The following is a 24,051-nucleotide window of genomic DNA, read 5'->3' on the forward strand; positions in this document are numbered from 1 at the left end:
AATTAAAAGAAATAAAATAAAAAATAAAAACATGTCAATGCAAAGTGGGAAGTAACAAAATGCTACATTGACTCGGAGATCAGATGGTGAGATTTATGTTCTGTGGAAGCCTTTGTGAATTATCACAAACCTTGATATGACCTCTAATTTTCACGGGTTAGCCCTGTTCCTTAACGGGAGGGAGTAAGATGTTTCATTTTTCTTTCCCTGTAAAAAAAAATGATGACTGAACAAACTCATTCACAGATCATTAACTTGAAATATACTTCAAAATATGCAGGCTATTTTTTTTTTTTTGTACATTAAGGTTGCTCAAGGTAGACTGTCCCATAACAATGCATATATCCTTCTCATGGTTTTCCTTTCAGATGATGACTGCACTGATTCCTTCACTCCCAATCAAGTTGCCAGAATGCACTGCTATCTAGACCTAGTATACCAAGGCTGGCAGCCCTCCTCCAAACCTCCACCGGTAGCAATTGCTCCACAGATTATTGAGCACACCTATACCTCAGTCACCCTGGAGTGGTTTCCACCAATTGATGGATACATCTTTGAAAGGTGAACGTTGATGAGAAGCTATTGCATGCATTTCTTAATCCAGTCTTTCCCAAGAGAATTCTTGTCTTGCTAACGTTCCTTGGCGAAACCCTGGCGCAAGTTTTGAATTTATTTTATCTACCCAAGCTACAATGGTTCTGTTCAGCCACATCCCTTTCCTGTTCTGTGAAGTGTCTACCTGGAGGAGGAACAGCAGGGTTTTGAATCTTTTCGAATACAATTCCTGTCCCACAACGACAACGCTGCGCCTCCACCCATACAGTACAGTGAGTGGGTGTTGTAGCCCTTTGCAGGAAAGTGTGTTTCTAGTAAAATAACCAGAGAAAATAAAGAAAAAAGCCTTAAAAAAAAAAAAGAAAACTTATGCAGCCGCCACATCTAAGGACGGGTAAGCTGCAATATATTACATTTTTGTTCTTGGGTTTACATGTACGTTATACATAAAGACACCTGCCTTTACACTCACATGAACTTTAATGGCATCCCAGTCTTAGTCCGTAGGGTTCAATATTGAGTTGGTCCACCCTTTGCAGCTATAACAGCTTCAACTCTTCTGGGAAGGCTATTCACAAGGCATCCCAGTCTTAGTTCGTAGGGTTCATTATTAAGTTGGCCCACCCTTTGCAGCTTTAACAGCTTCAACTCTTCTGGGAAGACTGTTCACAAAGCATCCCAGTCTTAGTCCGTAGGGTTCAATATTGAGTTGGCCCACCCTTTGCAGCTAAAACAGATTCAACTCTTCTGGGAAGGCTGTCCACAAGGTTTAGGAGTGTGTCTATGGGAATGTTTGACCATTCTCCCAGAAGAGCATTTGTGAGGTCAGATACTGATGTTGGCCAAAAAGGCCTGGCTCACAGACTCGACTCTAATTAATCCCAAAGGTGTTCTTGAGGGCAGGCCAGTCAAGTTCTTTCACCCCCAACTCACTCATTCATGTCTTGCGTGTCTTTCTTTGTGCACTGGTCCAAATCATTTGGTGGAGGGGGGATTATGGCATGGGAGTTGTCTTTCAGGGGTTGGGCTTCGCCCCTTAGTTCCAGTGAAGGGAACTCTTAAGGCATCAGCATACCAAGACATTTTGGACAATTTCATGCTCCTAACTTTGTGGGAACAGTTTGGGGGTGGCCCCTTCCTTTTCCAACATGCCTGCGCACCAGTGCACAAACAAGGTCCATAAAGACATGGATGAGTGAGTTTGGGGTGGAGGAACTTGACTGGCCGACACAGAGTCCTGGCCTCAAACTGATAGAAGACCTTTGGGATGTATTAGTGCTGCGACTGCGAGCCAGGTCTTCTCGGCCACCAATAGTGTCTAACCTCACAAATGTGCTTCTGGAAGAATGGTCAAGCATTCCCATAGACCAAGGGTCTCAAACTGGTGGTGCTCCAGCTGTTACGAAACTTCAAGTCCCATCATGCCTCTGCAAGTGAGAGTCATGTTTGTAACTGTCATCCTTGCAATGCCTCATGGGACATGGTTACCGGTGCTCCCATTTAATCGGGAGCACCGATTCACGATCCTATGCCTCCGGCTGCTGGGGAGGAACTGGAACGAAGCCGTAATTGGCTTCGTTCCAGTCTCCTAATAGTAAACACGGAAGCGACGTCATGACGTCTCTTCCCGTTTACTCGGCTGCCAATGGCGCCGGTTTTAAAAAAATATACAGTATTCAGAATCGCAGTTTTCGGCGATCTGAATACTTTGAAGTGTAAAGGAGGGATCGGGGGTCTTTTAGACCCCCGATCCCTCCATAAAGAGTACCTGTCACCACTTATTACTGTCACAAGGGATGTTTACATTCCTTGTGACAGCAATAAAAGTGATCAAATTATTATTTTTTTTAAAACAATTTATTCATTTTAAAATAAATAAAAAAAAAAAAATTTTTACAGCGCCCGCCGTCCCCGTGAGCTTGCGAAGCAAAGAAAACGCATACAGAAGTCACGCCCGCATAAGTAAAAGGTGTTCAAATCACACATGTGAGGTATCGCCGCGATCGTCAGAGCGAGAGCAATAATTCTAGCACTAGACCTAACGCTAACCTGGTAACCGTAAAAAAAAATTAAATCGTCGCCTATTGAGATTTTTAGGTACCGTACTTTATCGTCATTCCACGAGTGCGTGCAATTAGAAAGTGTGACATATTTGTATCTATTTACTCGGCGTAACATTATCTTTCACATTGTGCAAAAAAATTGGGCTAATTTTACTGTTTTGTTTTTTTTTAATTCATGAAAGTGTCCCTTTTCCCAAAAAGTTGCATTTAAAACACCACTACGCAAATACCGTGTGACATAAAATATTGCAAAAATCGCCGTTTTATTCTCTAGAGTTTCTGCTAAAAATATATATATATATAATGTTTGGGGGTTCCAAGTAATTTTCTAGCAAAAAATATGGATTTTAACTTGTAAACACCAAATGCCAAAAATAGGCTTAGTCATGAAAGGGTTAAAGTTCATGTATGTGTAAAGGCAGGCATCCCAATACTTTTGACATTTTAGTGTATATTAAAAACACACTATGGGCAAATTTTGGAGTCATTGTTACCTTATAAATTATATAAGTAATGCTCCTGTTTAGTGTTGATTTATTAAAAAGAAATGTTTTATGTACATAATTAATGGAATAATAATAATAATAATAAGAGGTGTTATTTCTTATTTTGTTAGAGATTTGGGATCAACCTGTCATTTGTGTGATGAGAAAAGGATCTTGGTCCAGTATGCATCCAATGCATCTTCCCCAGTGCCATGTAACCCCTCTGGGCACTGGAGTCCAAGGGAAGCTGAAGGTAAGAATAGTGTATATCAGACTATCAATGGGCAATAATATGATGATTGCTCCTCTCCTTGCAGCTAAAACAGCCTCTTTTACGGGAAGGCTGTCCACGAGATATTGCAATGTATCTATGAGAATTTAACCAAAAGAGCATTTATGAGGTCGATGTTTGATGAGAAAAACTGGCTTACAATCGGTGTTACAATTCATCCCAAAAGTGTCCAGTAGGGTTAAGATCAGGTACTGTTCTTGGATGAGAAGACCTGGCTAACAGCGATATTCTTTTTCATCTCAAAGGTGTCCAGTAGGGTTGAGGTCAGGTATTGGTGTTGGATGAAAAGACCTGGCTCACAATCAGCTTTCCAATTCATCCCAAAAGTGTCCAGTAGCGTTGAGGTCAGCTACTGGTGTTGGATGAGAAGACTTGGCTCACAACCGATGTTCCCTTTTCAACTCATAGGTTTTAGGTAGGGTTGAGGTCAGGTATTGATGTTGGATGAGAGGATCTGGCTTACAATTGGTGTTCCAATTCAAACCAAAAGTGTCCAGTAGGGTTAAGGTCAGGTTCTGATATTGGATGAGAACACCTGGCTCGCAATTGATGTTGCTTTTCATCTCAAAGATGTCCAGTAGGGATGAGGTCAGGTTCTGAGATTGGATGAGAAGACCTCGCTCGCAACCGATGTTCCAATTCAACCCCAAAGTGTCCAGTAGGGTTGAGGTCAGGTACTGTCCTTGGATAAGAAGACCTGGCTCACACCAATATTCCTTTTCAACTTAAAGGTGTCCAGTAGGGTTGAGGTCAAGTATTGGTGTTGGATGAAAAGATCTGGCTCACAACCAGCATTCCATTTCATCCCAAAAGTGTCCAGTAGGGTTAAGGTCAGGTACTGATGTTGGATGAGAAGGCCTGGCTCACAATCTGTGTTAAAATTCATCCCAAAGGTTTTCAGTAGGGTGGAGGTCAGGTACTGTTGTTGGATAAGAAGACCTGGCTCACAATCAATGTCCCAATTCCTCCCAAAGGTGTCCAGTAGGGTTGAGGTCAGGTACTGATGCTGGATGAAAATACCAGTTCACAATTGGTATTCCAGTTCTTCCCAAAGGTGTTCTGTAGGGTTAAGATCAGGTACTGATTTTGGATGAGAAGAACTGGCTCACAACCGATGGACCAATTCCTCCCAAAAGTGTCCAGTAGGGCTGAGGTCAGGAAATTATGTTGGATGAGAAGATCTAACTCACAATTGGTGTTTTAACTCATCCTAAAGGGGTTCAGTAGGGTTGAGGTCAGGTACTGATATAGAATGAAAAGACCTGGATCTCATTCACTGTTCCAATTCATCCCAAAGGTGTTTTGTGGTGTTGAGAGCAGTTACTTTTGTTGGATGAGAAGATCTGGATCACAATCTATGATCCATTTCATCTCAAAGGTGTTCAGCATGGTTGAGGTCAGGTACTAATGTTGGCTGAGAAAAACTGACTTGCAGCTGGTGTTCCAATTCACCCTAAACTTCTTCAGTAGGGTTGAAGCTGTGGCTCTGTGAAGTCAACTCAAGTTCCTCCAAACCAAACTGGACAAACCATGTCTTGGAGCTGGCTTTGTACACAGGGGCACAGCCATGCTGAAACAGAAAAGGGATCTTCTCCAAACTGTTGCCACGAGGTTGAAATAGCAAAATTCTCTACAATGTCTTTGTAGGCCATGCATTAACAGTACCCTTCACTGAAGACACCAAAACCATGAAGAGTTCCCCACATGTAAAGTTTGGTTCCAGATTTTACTGATGATTGGTAAAATAATAAGGCTATTCTTTGGGGCTTCTAGTTGACAGACATGAGAAACTCAGCATTAACACAAGGACTTGGACCTGACCTCCCAAACAGTTGCACAACATATGTTGGGAAACATCACTAAGAGCCCCAAAGAAAGGTGAGCCTAAAATCCCCGAAAACACATTCACACATTGGCTCTATATGTTATACCAGCCATCAATACACTGAGCTTTGCATGTGTGTAACTCTTCATTCATGGAGCCTCACATTTCATGCTCAAAGAAGGCACCAGTCTGAGCAAACAGCACCTTTACCCGTATCCCTATGGGTTTAGAACCCCAGGATGCCCAAAAAGTCCTACCTAACCTCTTATCAAAGAGCCCAAAAGCCAGATCACAGAGGCTCCTCTACAGCATATGGCATGATGGCATGATTTTCCAGCATATTGGACATCTTGTAGGGACAACCAGCACTTACCTCACTCCCTTATGCTGCCACAAGGGAGACTTCTCAGGTTGCTTTCAGGTTGGGCTTGGGCTTTCAGGTTGCTTTCCTTCAGCTCTCCTCAGCATACATTAACAAGCATGCTCATACAATGTTGGAAACCACTTGCCGATCGCAATATGTAAATATGCATTGCGACTTTTAAGTGGTTTTCCAGGTTTATGACTGAAGCTATCAGCCAGAACCCTGGTATTTTCTTTTCAGCCTGAAAGTCTGTTTCTTATAAAAGCATTCTGAGTGGCTGATTAGTTGCTGGATCACTTTTAAAAGCAGCGGGAGGGGTTGTCCGTCCCCCCGTCGCTTGCCGGTGATTCACTGGCTTATTGCTCTCAACTGCGAGCCCAGGTAACGATTCGGCGGGTTCGCGCAGCTGGCCATAGAGGTGAACAGACACCTGATTGTCTCTGGTCACCTCTATAATCTAGGACAAGGGTCTCCAGTAGTTCAGGAACTACAATTCCCATCATCATCATCATCAAATCTTAGTCACGTCTTTGAATGTCAGGCCGCGTACACACAGGCGGACTGTTCGCTCAACTTTGTCCGCTGAACAGTGTTTCAGCGGACAGTCCGCTCGTGTGTGGGGCTTCAGCGGACAGTTTCAGCGGACAGTTTGACGAACAAAGTTTTTCGGAAATTCCGAAAAACTGTCCGCTGAAACTTGGTTTGAGCGGACAGTCCGCCCGTGTGTAGGCCACTTTCGAAATGAGCAAACTGTTCCCGCTCGGAGGAAAGTCTGCTCATTTCGAGCGCGTCTCCAGGTAGGCGGGGCCCGCGAAGGAGACGTCGCGGGCCCCGCCGCCTGGTATGGACTTAAAGGGGAACCACAACGCCAAAAAAAATCGGCGTGGGGGTCCCCCCAAAGTCCACAACAGACCCTTGTCCGAGCACGCTACCCGGCTGGCCAGGAAAGGGGGGCGAGCGAGCGCGCCCCCCCTCCCGAGCCGTACCAGGCCGCGTGCCCTCAACATGTGGGGGTGCCTTGGGGAAGGGGGGGCCGCGCGAGAAGAAGAAGAAGAAGAACAAGAAGAAGAAGAACGGAAGGCGACCGGAAGGCGACAGCGGCGACAGAAGACCGGGCCACCGCCTGTAAAAGAGCTATAAGAAGGCGCGGTGGACCGGCAGAAGAATCGAAGAGGGGGACAAGACCCCCGAAGTCGGGAGAAGAGGCCGGCGGCTGGGAGAAAGAAAGCCGGACTCCTCCGCTAGCAAAAGAGCTACAAGAAGATAGCGGAGGAGTCCGGCGAGAAGACCCCCGAAGACGGAAGACCCCCGGAGCTGTGCAATAAAATATTTTATCTCGTGTGTTGTGTTTTTTTTTTTTGGGTACTTTTATTTTACAGGTGAATGGGTAGGGGTACATTGTACCCCATACTCATTCACATAGGGTGGGGGGCCGGTATCCGGGGGCCCCCTTATTAAAGGGGGCTCCCGGATTCCGATAAGCCCCCCGCCCGCAGACCCCGACAACCAACGGCCAGGGTTGTCGGGAAGAGGCCCTTGTCCTCATCAACATGGGGACAAGGTGCTTTGGGGTGGGGGGGCCGCGCGGCCCCCCCTTCCCCAAGGCACCCCCCATGTTGAGGGCACGCGGCCTGGTACGGCTCGGGAGGGGGGGCGCGCTCGCTCGCCCCCCTTTCCTGGCCGGCCGGGTAGCGTGCTCGGACAAGGGTCTGTTGTGGACTTTGGGGGGACCCCCACGCCGATTTTTTTTGGCGTTGGGGTTCCCCTTTAAGTACATTCCAGGTGGCGGAGCCCGCGACGTCTCCGTCGCGGGCCCCGCCTACCTGCACGCGCGCTCGAAATGAGCGGACTGTTGCCTCGTGTGTGGGCGAGTCTGTTCATTTCAAAAGTTGCGCGGACTTAGTACGACGAACAAAGTTTGCCGTATTTGTCCGCTCAAAAAGTGCCGTGTGTGGGCGTGTTCGTTCATTCAAAAGTTTGAGCGGACTGTTTGACGAACTTAGTTTCGGCAGACAGTCCCCGCGTGTGTACGCGGCCTCAGAGTTTTTACATTTGAAATGTAGTTCCGCAACAGCTGGAAGACCGTAGTGATGAGATTGCTGATCTAGAAGAATGGACGTCACTTTCAGTTCAGGGTGAAAGCAAGCTTCTTTTTTTTTTCTTCTTTTTTTTTAAGCAAAAGATCAAAACCATTTTTTTTTTTAATCTTTTGCTTTCAAAGGTAGAGTAAAGACTTTGTGGTCTTATAGACCCCAGATTTCTCTATAAAGAGGCCCTGTCATCCCTTATTTCTATTATAGGGTTTACATGCCTTGTAAAAGGAATACAAGTTGATACAAAAAAAAATTAAATACAAAAAAAAAAAAAATGAATATAAAAAATAAAAAATATTTGAAATTGCCCCATCCCTTGCACACAGAAGCATATGTAAGCTGTGCATGGATATGTAAACTATATATATATATATATATATATATATATATATATATATATATATATATATATATATATATATATAAATAGATAGATATATGTACACATTATATATAGTGCATATAGTGTGTGTGTCTGTATATATATATATATATATATATACAGTGCCTTGCGAAAGTATTCGGCCCTCTTGAACTTTTCAACCTTTTGCCACGTTTCAGGCTTCAAACATAAAGATATAAAATTTTAATTTTTTGGGAAGAATCACCAACAAGTGGGACACAATTGTGAAGTGGAACGAAATCTAAAAAACTGAAAAGTGGTGCGTGCAAAATTATTCGGCCCCTTTACTTTCAGTGCAGCAAACTCACTCCAGAAGTTCAGCGAGGATCTCTGAATGATCCAATGTTGTCCTAAATGACTGATGGTGATAAATAGAATCCACCTGTGTGTAATCAAGTCTCTGTATAAATGCACCTGCTCTGAGATAGTCTCAGGGATCTGTTGAAAGTGCAGAGAGCATCATGAAGACCAAGGAACACACCAGGCAGGTCCGTAATACTGTTGTGGAGAAGTTTAAAGCCGGATTTGGATACAAAAAGATTTCCCAAGCTTTAAACATCCCAAGGAGCACTGTGCAAGCGATCATTTTGAAATGGAAGGAGTATCAGACCACTGCAAATCTACCAAGACCTGGCCGTCCCTCTAAACTTTCAGCTCAGACAAGGAGAAGACTGATCAGAGCTGCAGCCAAGAGGCCCATGATCACTCTGGATGAACTGCAGAGAACTACAGCTGAGGTGGGAGAGTCTGTCCATAGGACAACAATCAGTCATACACTGCACAAATCTGGCCTTTATGGAAGAGTGGCAAGAAGAAAGCCATTTCTCAAAGATATCCATAAAAAGTCTCGTCTAAAGTTTGCCACAAGCCACCTGGGAGACACACCAAACATGTGGAAGAAGGTGCTCTGGTCAGATGAAACCAAAATCGAACTTTTTGCCCACAATGCAAAACGATATGTTTGGCGTAAAAGCAACACAGCTCATCACCCTCAACACACCATCCCCACTGTCAAACATGGTGGTGGCAGCATCATGGTTTGGGCCTGCTTTTCTTCAGCAGGGACAGGGAAGATGGTTAAAATTGAGGGGAAGATGGATGCAGCCAAATACAGGACCATTCTGGATGAAAACCTGTTGGAGTCTGCAAAAGACCTGAAACTGGGACGGAGATTTATCTTCCAACAAGACAATGATCCCAAACATACAGCAAAATCTACAAAGGAATGGTTCACAAATAAACGTATCCAGGTGTTAGAATGGCCAAGTCAAAGTCCAGACCTGAATCCAATCGAGAATCTGTGGAAAGAGCTGAAAACTGCTGTTCACAAACGCTCTCCATCCAACCTCACTGAGCTCAAGCTGTTTTGCAAGGAAGAATGGGCAAGAATTTCAGTCTCTCGATGTGCAAAACTGATAGAGACATACCCCAAGCGACTTGCAGCTGTAATCGCAGCAAAAGGTGGCTCTACAAAGTATTAACGCAAGGGGGCCGAATAATTTTGCACGCCCCACTTCTCATTTTTTTATTAGTTAAAAAAGTTTCAAAAATCCAACAGATTTCGTTCCACTTCACAATTGTGTCCCACTTGTTGGTGATTCTTCACAAAAAATAAAAATTTTATATCTTTATGTTTGAAGCCTGAAATGTGGCAAAAGGTTGAAAAGTTCAAGGGGGCCGAATACTTTCGCAAGGCACTGTAAATATAAATATATATATATATATATATATATATATATATATATATACAGACACACACACTATATGCACTATATATATAATGTGTATATATTCATAATAATATATAAAATAATAATATATAATAACATAATATACATAATAATATAATATCAATCTCTCTCTCTCTCTCTCTCTTGCTATCTCTCTACGTAGAGAGATCAATATTTTATATATATATTGCTTATAATTGCTTTTCTTTATGGTTTAAATGCATTCTTTTTTTTTATATTTAACAGAATGTACAGTATTTTCAGTAAAAGACATCGTACTATATAAAAAAAAGCGATAACCCTAATTACCATGGACACATTGATCCATTTTAGACTGTCATCGTCTGAAATCCCCAATGTATCTAATTATAATTTACAGACGTAACATTAACTAAATTATTTTTAGAATCAATAATAGCAATCAAAGAAAACACTACAGTCTCAACTATATTTGTAAACCCTTGTTAGTCATCTGGGTCTCTTGAATTATTTTTTTGGCATGACTCACATGTACTGTACTCTGTAGATTGCGTTATAAATGTTTATTAACCACTTTACTACCATGGATTTTTTTTCTTCTATCCTTTGTTAGAAATTACTTTAAACCCTCAAACAATTATATATTTTCTGAAAGCGAAGGTCCTAGAAAATATTTTTTTTTGTACGATATTTGCACAACTGTTTATTAAATCTTTATTTTTAGAAAAATGTGTTAAAATTAATTTTTATGCACACAAACACAATATAATACCAAATATTTGCGGGTAAAATGTAAAAGATCGGGTTTTGCCAAATAAATAGATACCAAACATGTCAACACTTAACCAGTTCCAGTCCGGGCCAATTCTGACATTCCTCTTCTACATTTTTTTTTTTTAAGCAGAGACCCATAAAATGGTGGGGGTTGCATATTTTTATGTCGCACAGTAATTTTTTTAATGCAATTTATTTTTGGAAAAAATACACTTTAATTAGTTTTAATGTATAAAAATACAATATAATACCCATTTATTGGTAAAATCTAAAAGATGATGTTACGCCAAGTAAATAGATACCAAACATGTCACGCTTTAAAGTTGAGTACTCCCCAAACGTTCCCTCTGGTAACATCTATCGCCTTTTTATATTGTATTTCTATGCATTAAGGTGTCTTCTATCTGACACCATGCACCATGTTCAAAGTGTTTGAATATATCTGTTTCTTATCTCTTATTTTACGGAACACTTTATTATTTTGTATTGTTTCTAAAAGCCAATAAAGCCTATTTAAAAATAAAAGGTGAAATTGGGTACGCATAATGGAGCCCAAAACTCCCCATAGGTTTAAAACCCTTTAGGCCGCGTACACACGGGCGGACTGTTCGCCCAACCTTGTCCGCTGAACAGTGTTTGGGCGGACAGTCCGCTCGTGTGTGGGCTTTCAGCGGACAGTTTCAGCGGACAGTTGGACGGACAAAGTCTTTCGGAAATTCCGAAAAACTGTCCGCTGAAACTGTGTTTGAGCGAACAGTCCGCCCGTGTGTGGGCCTGTCCGCTGTACTTTCGAAATGAGCGGACTGTTCCCGCTCGGAAAGTCCGCCCATTTCGAGCGCGTGTACAGGTAGGCGGGGCCCGCGAAGGAGACGTCGCGGGCTCCGCCGCCTGGAATGGGCTTAAAGGGGAACCCCAACGCCGAAAAAAATCGGCGTGAGGGTTCCCCCCAAGTCCACACCAGACCCTTGTCCGAGCACGCTACCCGGCCGGCCAGGAAAGGGGGGCGAGCGAGCGCGCCCCCCCTCCTGAGCCGTACCAGGCCGCGTGCCCTCAACATGGGGGGTGCCTTGGGGAAGGGGGGGCCGCGCGGCCCCCCCACCCCAAAGCACCTTGTCCCCATGTTGATGAGGACAAGGGCCTCTTCCCGACAACCCTGGCCGTTGGTTGTCGGGGTCTGCGGGCGGGGGGCTTATCGGAATCCGGGAGCCCCCTTTAAGAAGGGGGCCCCCGGATACCGGCCCCCCACCCTATGTGAATGAGTATGGGGTACAATGTACCCCTACCCATTCACCTGTGAACTAAAGTACAATAAAAAACACAACACAGAGAAAAAATATTTTATTGCACAGCTCCGGGGGTCTTCCGTCTTCGGGGGTCTTCTCGCCGGACTCCTCCGCTATGTGTGTGTAGCTCTTTTGCTAGCGGAGGAGTCCGGCTTTCTTCCTCCCCGCCGCCGGCCTCTTCTCCCGACTTCGGGGGTCTTGTCCCCCTCTTCGGTTCTTCTGCCGGGCCACCGCGCCTTCTTATAGCTCTTTTACAGGCGGTGGCCCGGTCTTCTGTCGCCGTCTTCCGTTCTTCTGTCGCCGCCACATGGCTTCTTCTGTCTTATGTCACATGGGTTGGTCACATGGTGACCCCGCCCCCTTACGATGTCATAGTCCCCATGTGACATCAACCCATGTGACCAACCCATGTGACATATACCATGTGACACCGCCCCATTGTCACTATATAAGTGACCGCACAGCGCGGCTCTGGCATTCCGGCCGGAGAGCTCGTCGAGTCAACATCTCCAGGAGAAGAAGAAGAACAAGAAGAAGAACAAGAACGGAAGGCGGCGGCGGCGGCGACGACAGCGGCGACAGAAGACCGGGCCACCGCCTGTAAAAGAGCTACAAGAAGGCGCGGTGGCCCGGCAGAAGAACCGAAGGCGGCGACAGAAGAACGGAAGACGGCGACAGAAGACCGGGCCACCGCCTGTAAAAGAGCTATAAGAAGGCGCGGTGGCCCGGCAGAAGAACCGAAGAGGGGGACAAGACCCCCGAAGTCGGGAGAAGAGGCCGGCGGCGGGGAGGAAGAAAGCCGGACTCCTCCGCTAGCAAAAGAGCTACACACACATAGCGGAGGAGTCCGGCGAGAAGACCCCCGAAGACGGAAGACCCCCGGAGCTGTGCAATAAAATATTTTTTCTCTGTGTTGTGTTTTTTATTGTACTTTAGTTCACAGGTGAATGGGTAGGGGTACATTGTACCCCATACTCATTCACATAGGGTGGGAGGCCGGTATCCGGGGGCCCCCTTCTTAAAGGGGGCTCCCGGATTCCGATAAGCCCCCCGCCCGCAGACCCCGACAACCAACGGCCAGGGTTGTCGGGAAGAGGCCCTTGTCCTCATCAACATGGGGACAAGGTGCTTTGGGGTGGGGGGGCCGCGCGGCCCCCCCTTCCCCAAGGCACCCCCCATGTTGAGGGCACGCGGCCTGGTACGGCTCAGGAGGGGGGGGGCGCTCGCTCGCCCCCCTTTCCTGGCCGGCCGGGTAGCGTGCTCGGACAAGGGTCTGGTGTGGACTTGGGGGGAACCCCCACGCCGATTTTTTTCGGCGTTGGGGTTCCCCTTTAAGCCCATTCCAGGCGGCGGAGCCCGCGACGTCTCCTTCGCGAGCCCCGCCTACCTGTACACGCGCTCGAAATGGGCGGATTTGCCTCCGCCTTACGTGGGCGAGTCCGTTCATTTCAAAAGTTGAGCGAACTGTTTGCCCAACCTTGTTCGTCAAACAGTCCGCTCGTGTGTGGGCAAGTCCGCTCATGCAAATTTTGAGCGGACTGTTTGATGAAACTGTTTGCCGAACAAGGTTGGGCGAACAGTCCGCCCGTGTGTACGCGGCCTTACAGGTTATCAGTTACCAGTTACATAGAAGGTCTGGCCCTAGAATTATTGCTCTTGCTCCGACGTTCATGGCAATAACTCATATGTGTGGTGCCAACACAGGGGGGATGGGGGCACGTTAATTTTTTTTTATTATTATTATTTAGTTTTTTTTACATTGTAACTTTCATTCATTTTTTTTTTTATTATTATTTATTATTACTTTTGTTTTTTTACATTGTATCTTAAAAAATTTTTTTGGGATCAACTTTATTGCTATTACAAGGGATGAACAACAAGCCAGTTAAACGTGAATTATTGCCCTAGAATCACTCTAGTGTTTGCCGTGATTCCTAGCATGGGTGGTGCAGTTGCTGTTTACATACATGGGTGGTTGCCTTCGAGGGATACATTTTTAATTTATTTTTTGTTATTTTATTTTACTATAATGATAATTGTAATACTCTGAACTGGTAACCCTTTACAGATTACCAGTTTAGGCCCTAGAATTATTGTTCTCGCTTTGATGTTCATAGCGATACCTCATATGTGTGGTGCGAACACAGGGTGAATGGGGGCATGTTCATTTATTATTATTATTATTATTATTATTTTTATTTTAAATTGTACCTTTATTTTTTTTGTATTATTTATTTTTTTGAATTTTTTTACATTTTACCTTTAATTTTTTTTTGGATCAACTTTATTGCTATTACAAGGGATACAGACCATGAATTATTATTGTTATATGGTACAGTGCTGCATAAACTGTTTGCATTTGAGGGATACATTTTTTTTAATTATTTTTTTTTTTTACTTTTTTATTGCAATTTTATTATATTTTAATATAATTAGAATTTTAAAACTCTAAACTGATAACCCTTTACAGGTTACCAGTTTAGAGTTACACAGCAGGTATGGCCCTACAATTATTGCTCTCGCTCTGGTGTTTGTGGCGATACCTCATATGTGTGGTGCGAACACATGTGGATCGGGGATGTTCATTTTTGTATTATTATTATTTTTTAATTTTTTAATTGTACCTGTATTTTATTTTTTTATTATTTATTATTATTATTATTATTATTATTGTTTTTTTACAGTGTATGTTTAATTATTATTTTTTGGATCAACTTTATTGCTATTACAAGGGATGAACAACAAGCCATTTAACTGTGAATTATTATTGTTATATTGTAAAGCGCTGCGTAAACTGTTGGCACTATATAAATCCTGTATAATAATAATTAATAATAATAATAATTATGGCCCTAGACTCACGCTAGTGTTTGCCATGATTCCTAGCATGAGTGGTGCAATTGCTGTTTACATAGATGGGTGTTTGCACATACATGGGTGTTTGGATATATATATATATATATATATATATATATATTTTTTTTTTTTTTTTTATTACAATTTTATTATATTTTATTATAGTTATAATTTTAAAACTCTAAAATTGTGACCCTTTATAGGTAACCAGTTTAGAGTTACACAGGAGGTCTGGAATTATTGCTCTCGCTCTGACGTTCGTGTCGATAACTCATATGTGTGGTACGAACACAGGGTTAAACGGGGGCACGTTCATTATTTTTATTATTATTATTATTTTGTACCTTTTATTTATTTATTATTATTATTATTATTATTATTAATAAATTTTTTTACATTTTTGTAACTTTCATTTTTTTATTATTTTTTATACTTTTTTGTTTTGTTTTTTTATAATTTTATTATATTTTATAATAATTATAATTTTTTTATAATTGAAAAAATGTTAAAACACTATTCTATTTTTTTTTTAACAGGAAAATACTATTTTATTTTAATATGCCTAAAGTTGCTATCACAAAAGCCTAACAAGTCACCTATGTGGTAGCAGTTTTAAAACTCTAAACTGGTGACCCTTTATAGGTTACCAGTTTAGAGTTACACAGGAGGTCTGGCCCTAGAATTATTGCTCTCGCTCTGACGTTCGTGTCAATAACTCATATGTGTGGTACAAACACAGGGTTGAACGGGGGCACGTTCATTATTTTTATTATTATTATTATTATTATTTTGTACCTTTTATTTATTTATTTATTATTATTATTATTATTATTATTATTATTATTATTTTATTTTTTAACATTGTAACTTTAATTTTTTTTATTATTATTATTTATTATACTTTTTTGTTTTGTTTTTATTATACTTGTATTATATTTTATTATAATTATAATTTTTTTATAATTGAAAAAATGTTAAAACACTATTCTATATTTTTTTTAACAGGAAAACACTATTTTATTTTAGTTTGCCTAAAGTTGCTATCACAAAAGTCTAACAAGTCACCTATGTGGTAGCAGTTTACAGGTGACAGGTTCTCTTTATGTTTTCGATTAGATCATTAAATGCCTTCCTCTTCAGCTTGAACCCGGAAGTAAGCTATCATTCTGGGGGGCCAATCATTCCGGGGGGCTCTGCGGCTGCATGTACACAGAAGGTCTGGTGACCTAATTTGACCTTTTTTTTTTTTTAAATACTTGCTCCCCATAGGAATAAATAAATGTTCTGTGTCTTTTGTTTTTATAATTTTTCCTCCCAGTCTGTATGTTGTAAAATGTTTCCATTGTCAAATTGAACCTCCAAAAAGTAAAAAAATAATAATAAAATGCTGTCCAAAATTTCTCAAACATCCAGAATAATCCCTGTAATTTGCTTAATATGTTTATTTTCTAGGATTCCTAGCCCCACCTAGTGGTCATAACATGATATTTTTCTTGATTGAGTTATTTCAGGAAAATACTGCACTACAGTCACTACATGGAGCTGGCGACCGTAGGAAATAAAGACATTAGTAAATGTGCAGTGCCAAATAATTTATTTGTTTTCTTTTCTTTTGGGTCATTCGTTATGACCGAAATTCGTTATTTCGAATAAATTCATAAAATTTGAAAAGTCAAAAATTGGGAAATTCGAAATCCGAAAAAATTCCAGAGTTTTGGAAATTTGAAAGAACAACATTAAAAAATCAGAAAATTACGAAATAGTAACTAACTAATAATAACTAACTATTAAATTATAGGCATTGGAATTTCCTTTCAAATATGTCCGTTAGTGAACGTAACTAATGTGAATTTATCCAAAGTCACAAATTATCCAAATGCTGCATCTAAATGAATGGAATGTAACAAATTAATAATAATAAATAATAATAAAAAGGTTTTATTATTATTTATTTTTAGTTAGTTACGTTCCATTTGTTTAGATGCAGCATTCATTATTTCGGATAATTCGTAACTTTGGATACATTTGTATTTGTTACGTTCACGAAAATCCAAAAATCACGAAATAGTAACTAACTAATTAACTAATTAATTAAATAGTAACTAAATAATAACTAACTATTAAATTATAGGCATTGGAATGTCCTTTCAAATTTGGCTGTTAGTGAATGTAACTAATACGAATTTATCCGAAGTCACAAATTATCCGAATGCTGCATTTAAATGAATGGAATGTAAAAAATGAATAATAATAAATAATTATAATAAAAAGGTTTTATTATTATTATTATTTTTAATTAGTTACATTCCATTCGTTTAGATGCAGCATTCATTATTTCGGATAATTCGTAATTGGAATTTTTATTTCAAATTTGTTGTTAGTGCACGTAACGAATTTATCCGAAGTTACGAATTATCTGAAATCACGAATGCTGCATCTAAATTAATGGATTGTAACAAATTAATAATAATAAATAATAATAATAAAACGTTTTTATTATTATTATTATTTATTATTTTTAATAAGTTAAGTTCCATTCGTTTAGATGCAGCATTCATTATTTCAGATAATCCTTAATTGGAATTTCCTTTCAAATTTGGCCGTTAGGGAATTGTAACTAATACGAATTTATCCGAAGTCATGAATTTTCCGAAAATCACGAATGCTGCATTTAAATAAATGGAATGTAACAAATTAATAATAATAAATAATACTAATAAACCTTTCTATTATTATTATTATTATTATTTACTATTTTTAATTAGTTACGTTCCATTCGTTTAGATGCAGCATTCATTATTTCGGATAATTCGTAATAATTTGGATAAATTTGTATTCTTTACGTTCACTAACAGCCAAATTTGAAGGGAAATTCCAATACCTTTAATTTATCAGTTAGTTATGTCAGTTATCTTTTCAAATTTTTGGATTTCTTTTTTTCTTATTTTCAAATTTACAAATTTGCATTCGTTACATTCACCAACAGCAAAATTTGAAGGGAAATTCCAATACCTATAATTTAATAGTTAGTAATAGTTATCATTATCTTTTAGTTTGTTATTTTGGAGTTTTTGAATTTTTGTGTTTTCAAATGCCTTGGATTTTTGTTCTTATTTTCGGATTTTCGTTCTTTGGAATATTCCCATTTTTCAAATTTTCGGATTTACAAATTTACAGATTTACAGATTTACGAATTTTCTAATTTTTACAAATTTTTGGAAAAAATTTATGAAACAGGTTTTTTCATTAATTCGAATATTTTCTGAATTAACAACATTTGTCAAATTATGTCTAATAATCAACCATACAAAAATTTGACAAATTTGTGATACTAGGTATTCAAGTGAATGAGAAATATTTTTATTTCTGTTGAGTTCGTGTTTTTTTTTACTGATAAATTATTTTTGTCGTATGTTTTTAATAAGGATTCTGTGTATTCTAGGACGGCCTGACGTGGAACAGCCATGTGAAACAAGCGTACGTACATGGAGCCCCGGTGCTAACGACAACTCTGTCCCTCCTGCATGCACTGAACCTCTTGGATGCTATCTGCAGCTGGAGTTTTCATACCCGGTGGTCCCACAAACTCTTACAATCTGGGTGACGTTTATCACCACGGAAACGCATACCATTAGAGCCGAGGTGGACGTCAGAATCCTCCTAGTCAGTGGAGAGATCTTGCACTTGGGACCTCAGAAGATCTTCTGTGATGTTCCTCTAACCATTAAGCTTAATTTCATGAAAGCAGAGATGTACGGTATCCAGATCCATACCAAGGACAACCTAATGGAGATCGATGCAGCTATGATCACTTCAGTGCCTAATTGTCCCTTGTGTGCGAAATGTAATTCCATTCACTACAAGGTGCTTCGAGACCCTCCTTTTGAAGATGGCTCACGTTCTAGGATCTCTGGTCACCACAGACGATTTTTAGACACGTAAGTTTTTGTTTTTCCCCCTACTTGAGGTAATAACTGTGTTCTTGCTCGTCTAGAATATGCAGTTCAGTTTTGGGCACCGATTCTCAAAAAAGGATATTTGGGGGAACTGGAGAAAGTACAGGGAAGGGAAACCAAACTGATAAGAGGCATGGAGGAGCTCAGTTATGAGGAACGATTAGAGGAACTGAATCTATTTTCTCTTGAGAAGAGGAGATTATGGGGGGATATGATCACCCCATACTTGAGGTAATAACTGTGTTCTTGCTCGTCTGGAATATGCAGTTCAGTTTTGGGCACCGTTTCTCAAAAAGGATGAGCGGGGAACTGGAGAAAGTGCATAGAAGGGCAACCAAACTGGTAAGAGGCATGGAGAAGCTCAGCTAAGTGGAGCAATTAGAGGAACTGAATCTATTCTTTCTTGAGAAGAGGAGATTAAGGGGGGGGTAGGATCACCCCATACTTGAGGTAATAACTGTGTTCTTGCTCGTCTGGAATATGCAGTTCAATTTTGGTCACCAGTTCTCAAAAAGGATAATCGTGAAACTGGAGAAAGTGCAGAGAAGGGAAACCAAACTGATAAGAGGCATGGAGGAGCTCAGTTATGAGGAACGATTAGAGGAGTTAATCTATTCTCTCTTGAGAAGAGGAGATTAAGGGGGGATATGATCACCCCATACTTGAGTTAATAACTGTGTTCTTGCTCGTCTGGAATATGCAGTTCAGTTTTGGGCACCAGTTCTCAAAAAGGATAATTAGGGAACTGGAGAAAGTGCAGAGAAGGGCAACCAAACTGATAAGAGACATGGAGGAGCTCAGTTATGAGGAAAGATTAGAGGAACTGAATTCTATTCTCTCTTGAGAAGAGGAGATTAAGGGGGGATATGACCAACATGTACAAATACATAAGTGGTCCTTATAGTGAACTTGATGTTAAGTTTATGCGCTTTAAGGTCATCACAAAGGCCAAGGGGGTTCTCTTTACGTCTAGAGGAAAAAAGATTTCATCTCCAAATACGGAAAGGTTAACGTGGAATAGACTCCCTCCAGAGGTGGTTCTGGCCAGCTCAATAGATTGCTTTAAAAAAAGGCCTGGATTCTTTCCTAAATGTACAAAATATAATTGGGTACTAACATTTATAAGTAAAGTTGATCCAAGGAAAAATCTGGGGGGGATCAGGAAGGAATTTTTTCCCCTGCTGGAGCAAATTGGAGCATGCTTTGCTGGAGTTTTTCGCCTTCCTCTGGATCAACTGTGGGTGGAGGATTGTGTATATGGGATTGTATTTTTTTTGAGTTGAACTAGACGGACTTGTGTCTTTTTTCAACCTGACCAACTATGTAGCTATGCATATGAATCCAACAAATATACGATATGGCTAACAGCATGTGGACACCATCCCAAATTATTTATCTCAGATGTTGCCAGTGAGGGGCACTGTTAATGCTACAGCATACAATTTGCCTTCTATGGCGGCACACGCAGAAGAGGAGGAGCCAAGAGAGCTGGTGGGGGACCCCAGAAGTGGTGGTAAGTATAATTTAAAAAAAAATCTTTAAAAAGATTACCTTTACAAACACTTTAAAGGAACGTTGTAGTACAAGTGGAGGCTTAAATCCAAGCTTGCAGCAGATATCTTCTGGGCTCCTACATTGTCCACCGCTGTAAAGCCGGTAATTTTAAACAATAGAAGAAATCATCCTAAATGCATATTAGCTGATTGAAAACATCATTAGATCACAATCCCAAAATCCCCCAAAAAACTATAATGTAGCTAGAGTACAAATGTTTTGTATTATAGCACTAACCCCCGTCATTTGTGATCCCGTATCGCCCATTATATATGTTTAATTAACTTTGCGTCATTTCATATTTCTCTGGTATTATCTTATTCTGTTTGAAGAGTTTTTCTTATATAAGCTTGACCTGCTTGAGAGGATCTGCAATACCCATCCAGGCCTGTTTAATAAGCATCCAAATGTAACTCTCAAAATGAATTAAGGTCAAAGCCGAGATCCAACAATGCCTTGTAATTAGATAATAGTTCTGAAGCTTTAATTCAAGTCTTCTTTTATTTAGGGACTTAAAGGGGTTTGAATACTTAAAACGTTTCCTTTGAATTCAATTTAACTAGCATGTTATGTCACACACATGAGTCAGTCTAAACTCTCTCTCTCTCTTTATTTTTTATTTATTTATTTTTTTAGTACTTTTTTAGTTTTGGGTCTAAAGAAAAGATGAGACGGCCACACACCAATGACATATCCAACACGAAGGCTTTATTCTAGCAAAGACCTTGGCCTTAGTCCCCATCTAGAGAGAGACCTTCCACTTAAACACATGAAATGCATTTGAGTGGGAGGTCTCTGGGTGTGAACCAAGGCCATTGTCTTTTCTATCTTAAAACCGACTTCAAAGAAAAGAGCAGATAGCAGCTCACAATGACAAATCCAACATCAAGGCTTTATTCTAGCAAAGGCCTTAACCCCAGCTTAGAAATCTTCCACTTTAACACATGAAATGCATTTGAGTGGGAGGTCTCTGGGTGGGAACCAAGGCCAAGGTCTTTTCTGTCTTAAAATCGACTCCAAAGAAAAGAGCAGACAGCAGCTCATTGATGACATAGCCAACATCAAGGCTTTATTCTAGCAAAGGCCTTGACCCCCACTTAGAAATCTTCCACTTTAACACATGAAATGCATTCGAGTGGGAGGTCTCTGGGTGGGAACCAAGGCCAAGGTCTTTGCTATCTTAAACCCGACTCCAAAGAAAAGAGCAGACAGCAGCTCACCAATGACATATCCAACATCAAGGCTTTATTCTAGCAAAGGCCTTGACCTCCACTTAGAAATCTTCCACTTTAATACATGAAATGCATTAGAGTGGGAGGTCTCTGGGTGGGAACCAAGGCCAAGGTCTTTGCTAAATTAACTCCAACTCCAAAGAAAAGGTTAGAAAACCGCATATACAACATAAAGGCTTTATTCCAGCAAAGACCTTGACCTAGGTCTCCACATGGAGACCTCCCACCCTAATGCATTTCACCACTCAAGGCTTACTGCCATCTCTAATACTAAGCCCTGAATCATGAAATGCGTTTGAGTGGGAGGTCTCTGAGTGGGAACCAAATTAAATTAAAAACAACTCCAAAGAAAAGAATATACAGCTGCACACCGTTGATGTATCCAACATCAAGCCCTTATTCCAGCAAGGACCTTGACTTTGGTCCCCACCAAGAGACCTCCCACACTATTGCATTTCACCACTCAAGGCTTGGTCCTATCTGTAAGACTAAGCCTGAGTCCTGAATACTAGAAGAGAAATCCCCTGGGGGTGGATTTTGAAGGCACGTACAAACTAGAATGGTACAAAAATTATGTTATTACATAAAACAAACAAAAAAGGTTTAGTATACAGTATAAATCTAAAAAATACATCTAAGAGTATATATATATACAACCAGTACTTATACAACACTTGATTATGCCGTATAATCCATTTGGAAAAAATCACTCTACGCGTTTCGGAGCCTAACAAAGCATATCCTTCTTCAGGGGTGTAAATACAGCGTTTTTGTGGAATCTAATGAATAACAGGGGACATGGTGTCAAAATTAGACACCATGTCCCCTGTTATTTATTTCCAAATGGATTATACGGCATAATCAAGTGTTGTATAAATAGTGGTTGTATATATATACCCATAGATGTATTTTTTAGATGTATACTGTATACTAAACCTTTTTTGTTTGTTTTATGTAATAAAATATTTTTTGTACCATTCTAGTTTGTACGTGCCTTAAAAATCCACCCCCAGGGGATTTCTCTTCTAGTATTTAGTGTTTTGGATGTGGCACAACAAATTTATGTAGCCTTGCCATACCCTCCCTTCTGTTTAAGCCTTGAGTCCTGAAACACGTTAGGGTGGGAGGTCTCTGGCCAAGGTCTTTGCTAAATTAAAATCGACTCCAAAGAAAAGAACAGACAGCCACACACTGATGGCATATCCAACATCAAGGCCTTATTCCAGCAATGACCTTGGCCTTGGTCCTGGCCTAGAGATCTCCCACTTTAACACATGAAATGCGTTAGAGTGGGAGGTCTCTGGGTGAGAACTAAGGCCAAGGTCTTTGCTAAATTAAAAACAACTTTAAAGAAAAGAATAGACAGCCACACGCTGATGATGTATCCAACATTAATGCTTTATTCCAGCAAAGACCTTGGCCTTGGTCCCCACCAAGAGACCTCCCACTCTAATGCATTTCACCACTCAAAGCTTGGTCCTATCTGTAAGACTAAACCTTGAGTGGTGAAACACGTTCTCTTGGTGGGGACCAAGGCCAAGATCTGTGCTGGAATAAAGCCTTGATTTTGGCTGTCTGTTCTTTTATTTGGAGTTGGTTTTGAGCATGGACGGCTCTCTTCCAGCCAGCACCCAAGATCCAGGAGATAGTGGGCTTTGTTCTAAGTGAAAGGGGGACATTCCTCTATCAATATTACGGGTTCTAAACAAATGTCTGTATAATTATCTCAAGTCGTCACAAAAAATCACTGTATTGTATCTAATAGGTTTATTTATGATTGTTAATGCCATCTAGTGGCAATTATGCATTATTTTCCTGATTGAGGTATTTGAGGGAAAAAACACCTTATGGCCATTAGCTGAAGCTAACAATCATAAGAAATGTGCTGTGATCCCTCTCTCTAACCCACATACTACTACTTGTTTCCTTTTTTTTGTGCTGTAAGACTGCACTTCCAGGTTTGCATCCTAGGCCGGGTCCTGCTGCCTCCTGGGATTTCAGGAGAGCTCCTGATAGTGGTGATATATTTTGCTGTATGTTACTACCAGGTTGCAGGTCGTCAGATTCTCCTCCCAAAAGGTAAAAAAGCTGGAGTCCAGTAGCAGATATAGCAGGTATGGATCAAGCAGAACCATAGTCGAGAACAAGCCAAAGGTCGGTAACAAGTGGTTGCAGGTTGGGGATTAAAGTGGAAGCGTAGTTGAGTAACAAGCCAAAGGTCGGTAACAAGTGGTTGCAGGTTGGAATTGAGTCGAAGTGTAGTCAAGGAACAAGCCAATGGGTGGTAATAAATATTTGCTGGTTGGGATTGAATGGTAGTGTAGTCGAGGAACAAGCCAAAGGGTGGTAATAAATAGTTGCAGGTTGGGATTGAGAGGAAGCGTAGTCGAGGAACAAGCCAAAGGGTGGTAAGGAATGGTTACTAGTTGGGGTTGAGTGGAAGCGTAGTCGAGGAACAAGCCAAAGGGTGGTAAGGAATGGCTGCTGGTTGGGATTGAGTGGAAGCATAGTGAATGAACAAGACAGAGGTCGTAATGAATGGTTGTGGGTTGGGATGGAGTGGAAGCATAGTCAATGAACAAGCCAAAGGTCGGTAATGAATGGTTT

General features: G+C 40.8%; 1 protein-coding gene across 2 annotated transcripts in view; it reads left to right on the forward strand.

Moving 5' to 3' along the window:
- The window catches only part of PAPPA (pappalysin 1), a 418,033-nt gene that overhangs the window by 184,885 nt on the left and 209,097 nt on the right, over nucleotides 1-24,051 (forward strand). For both annotated transcript variants that reach the window (XR_013270192.1, XM_077467932.1), the window contains exons 5-7: nucleotides 369-561; nucleotides 3,235-3,356; nucleotides 18,145-18,640. Coding sequence is in view for 1 of the 2 variants with exons in the window: in XM_077467932.1 (XP_077324058.1) it covers nucleotides 369-561; nucleotides 3,235-3,356; nucleotides 18,145-18,640 (811 nt within the window). In the remaining variant the exon portion in view is untranslated. The remainder of the gene's footprint in view (nucleotides 1-368; nucleotides 562-3,234; nucleotides 3,357-18,144; nucleotides 18,641-24,051) is intronic.

This window comes from Lithobates pipiens, unplaced genomic scaffold (genome assembly GCF_037356315.1).
Source record: "Lithobates pipiens isolate NorthernLeopardFrog02 unplaced genomic scaffold, aLitPip1_a1.2 Scaffold_1, whole genome shotgun sequence".
Classification (NCBI taxonomy): domain Eukaryota; kingdom Metazoa; phylum Chordata; class Amphibia; order Anura; family Ranidae; genus Lithobates; species Lithobates pipiens.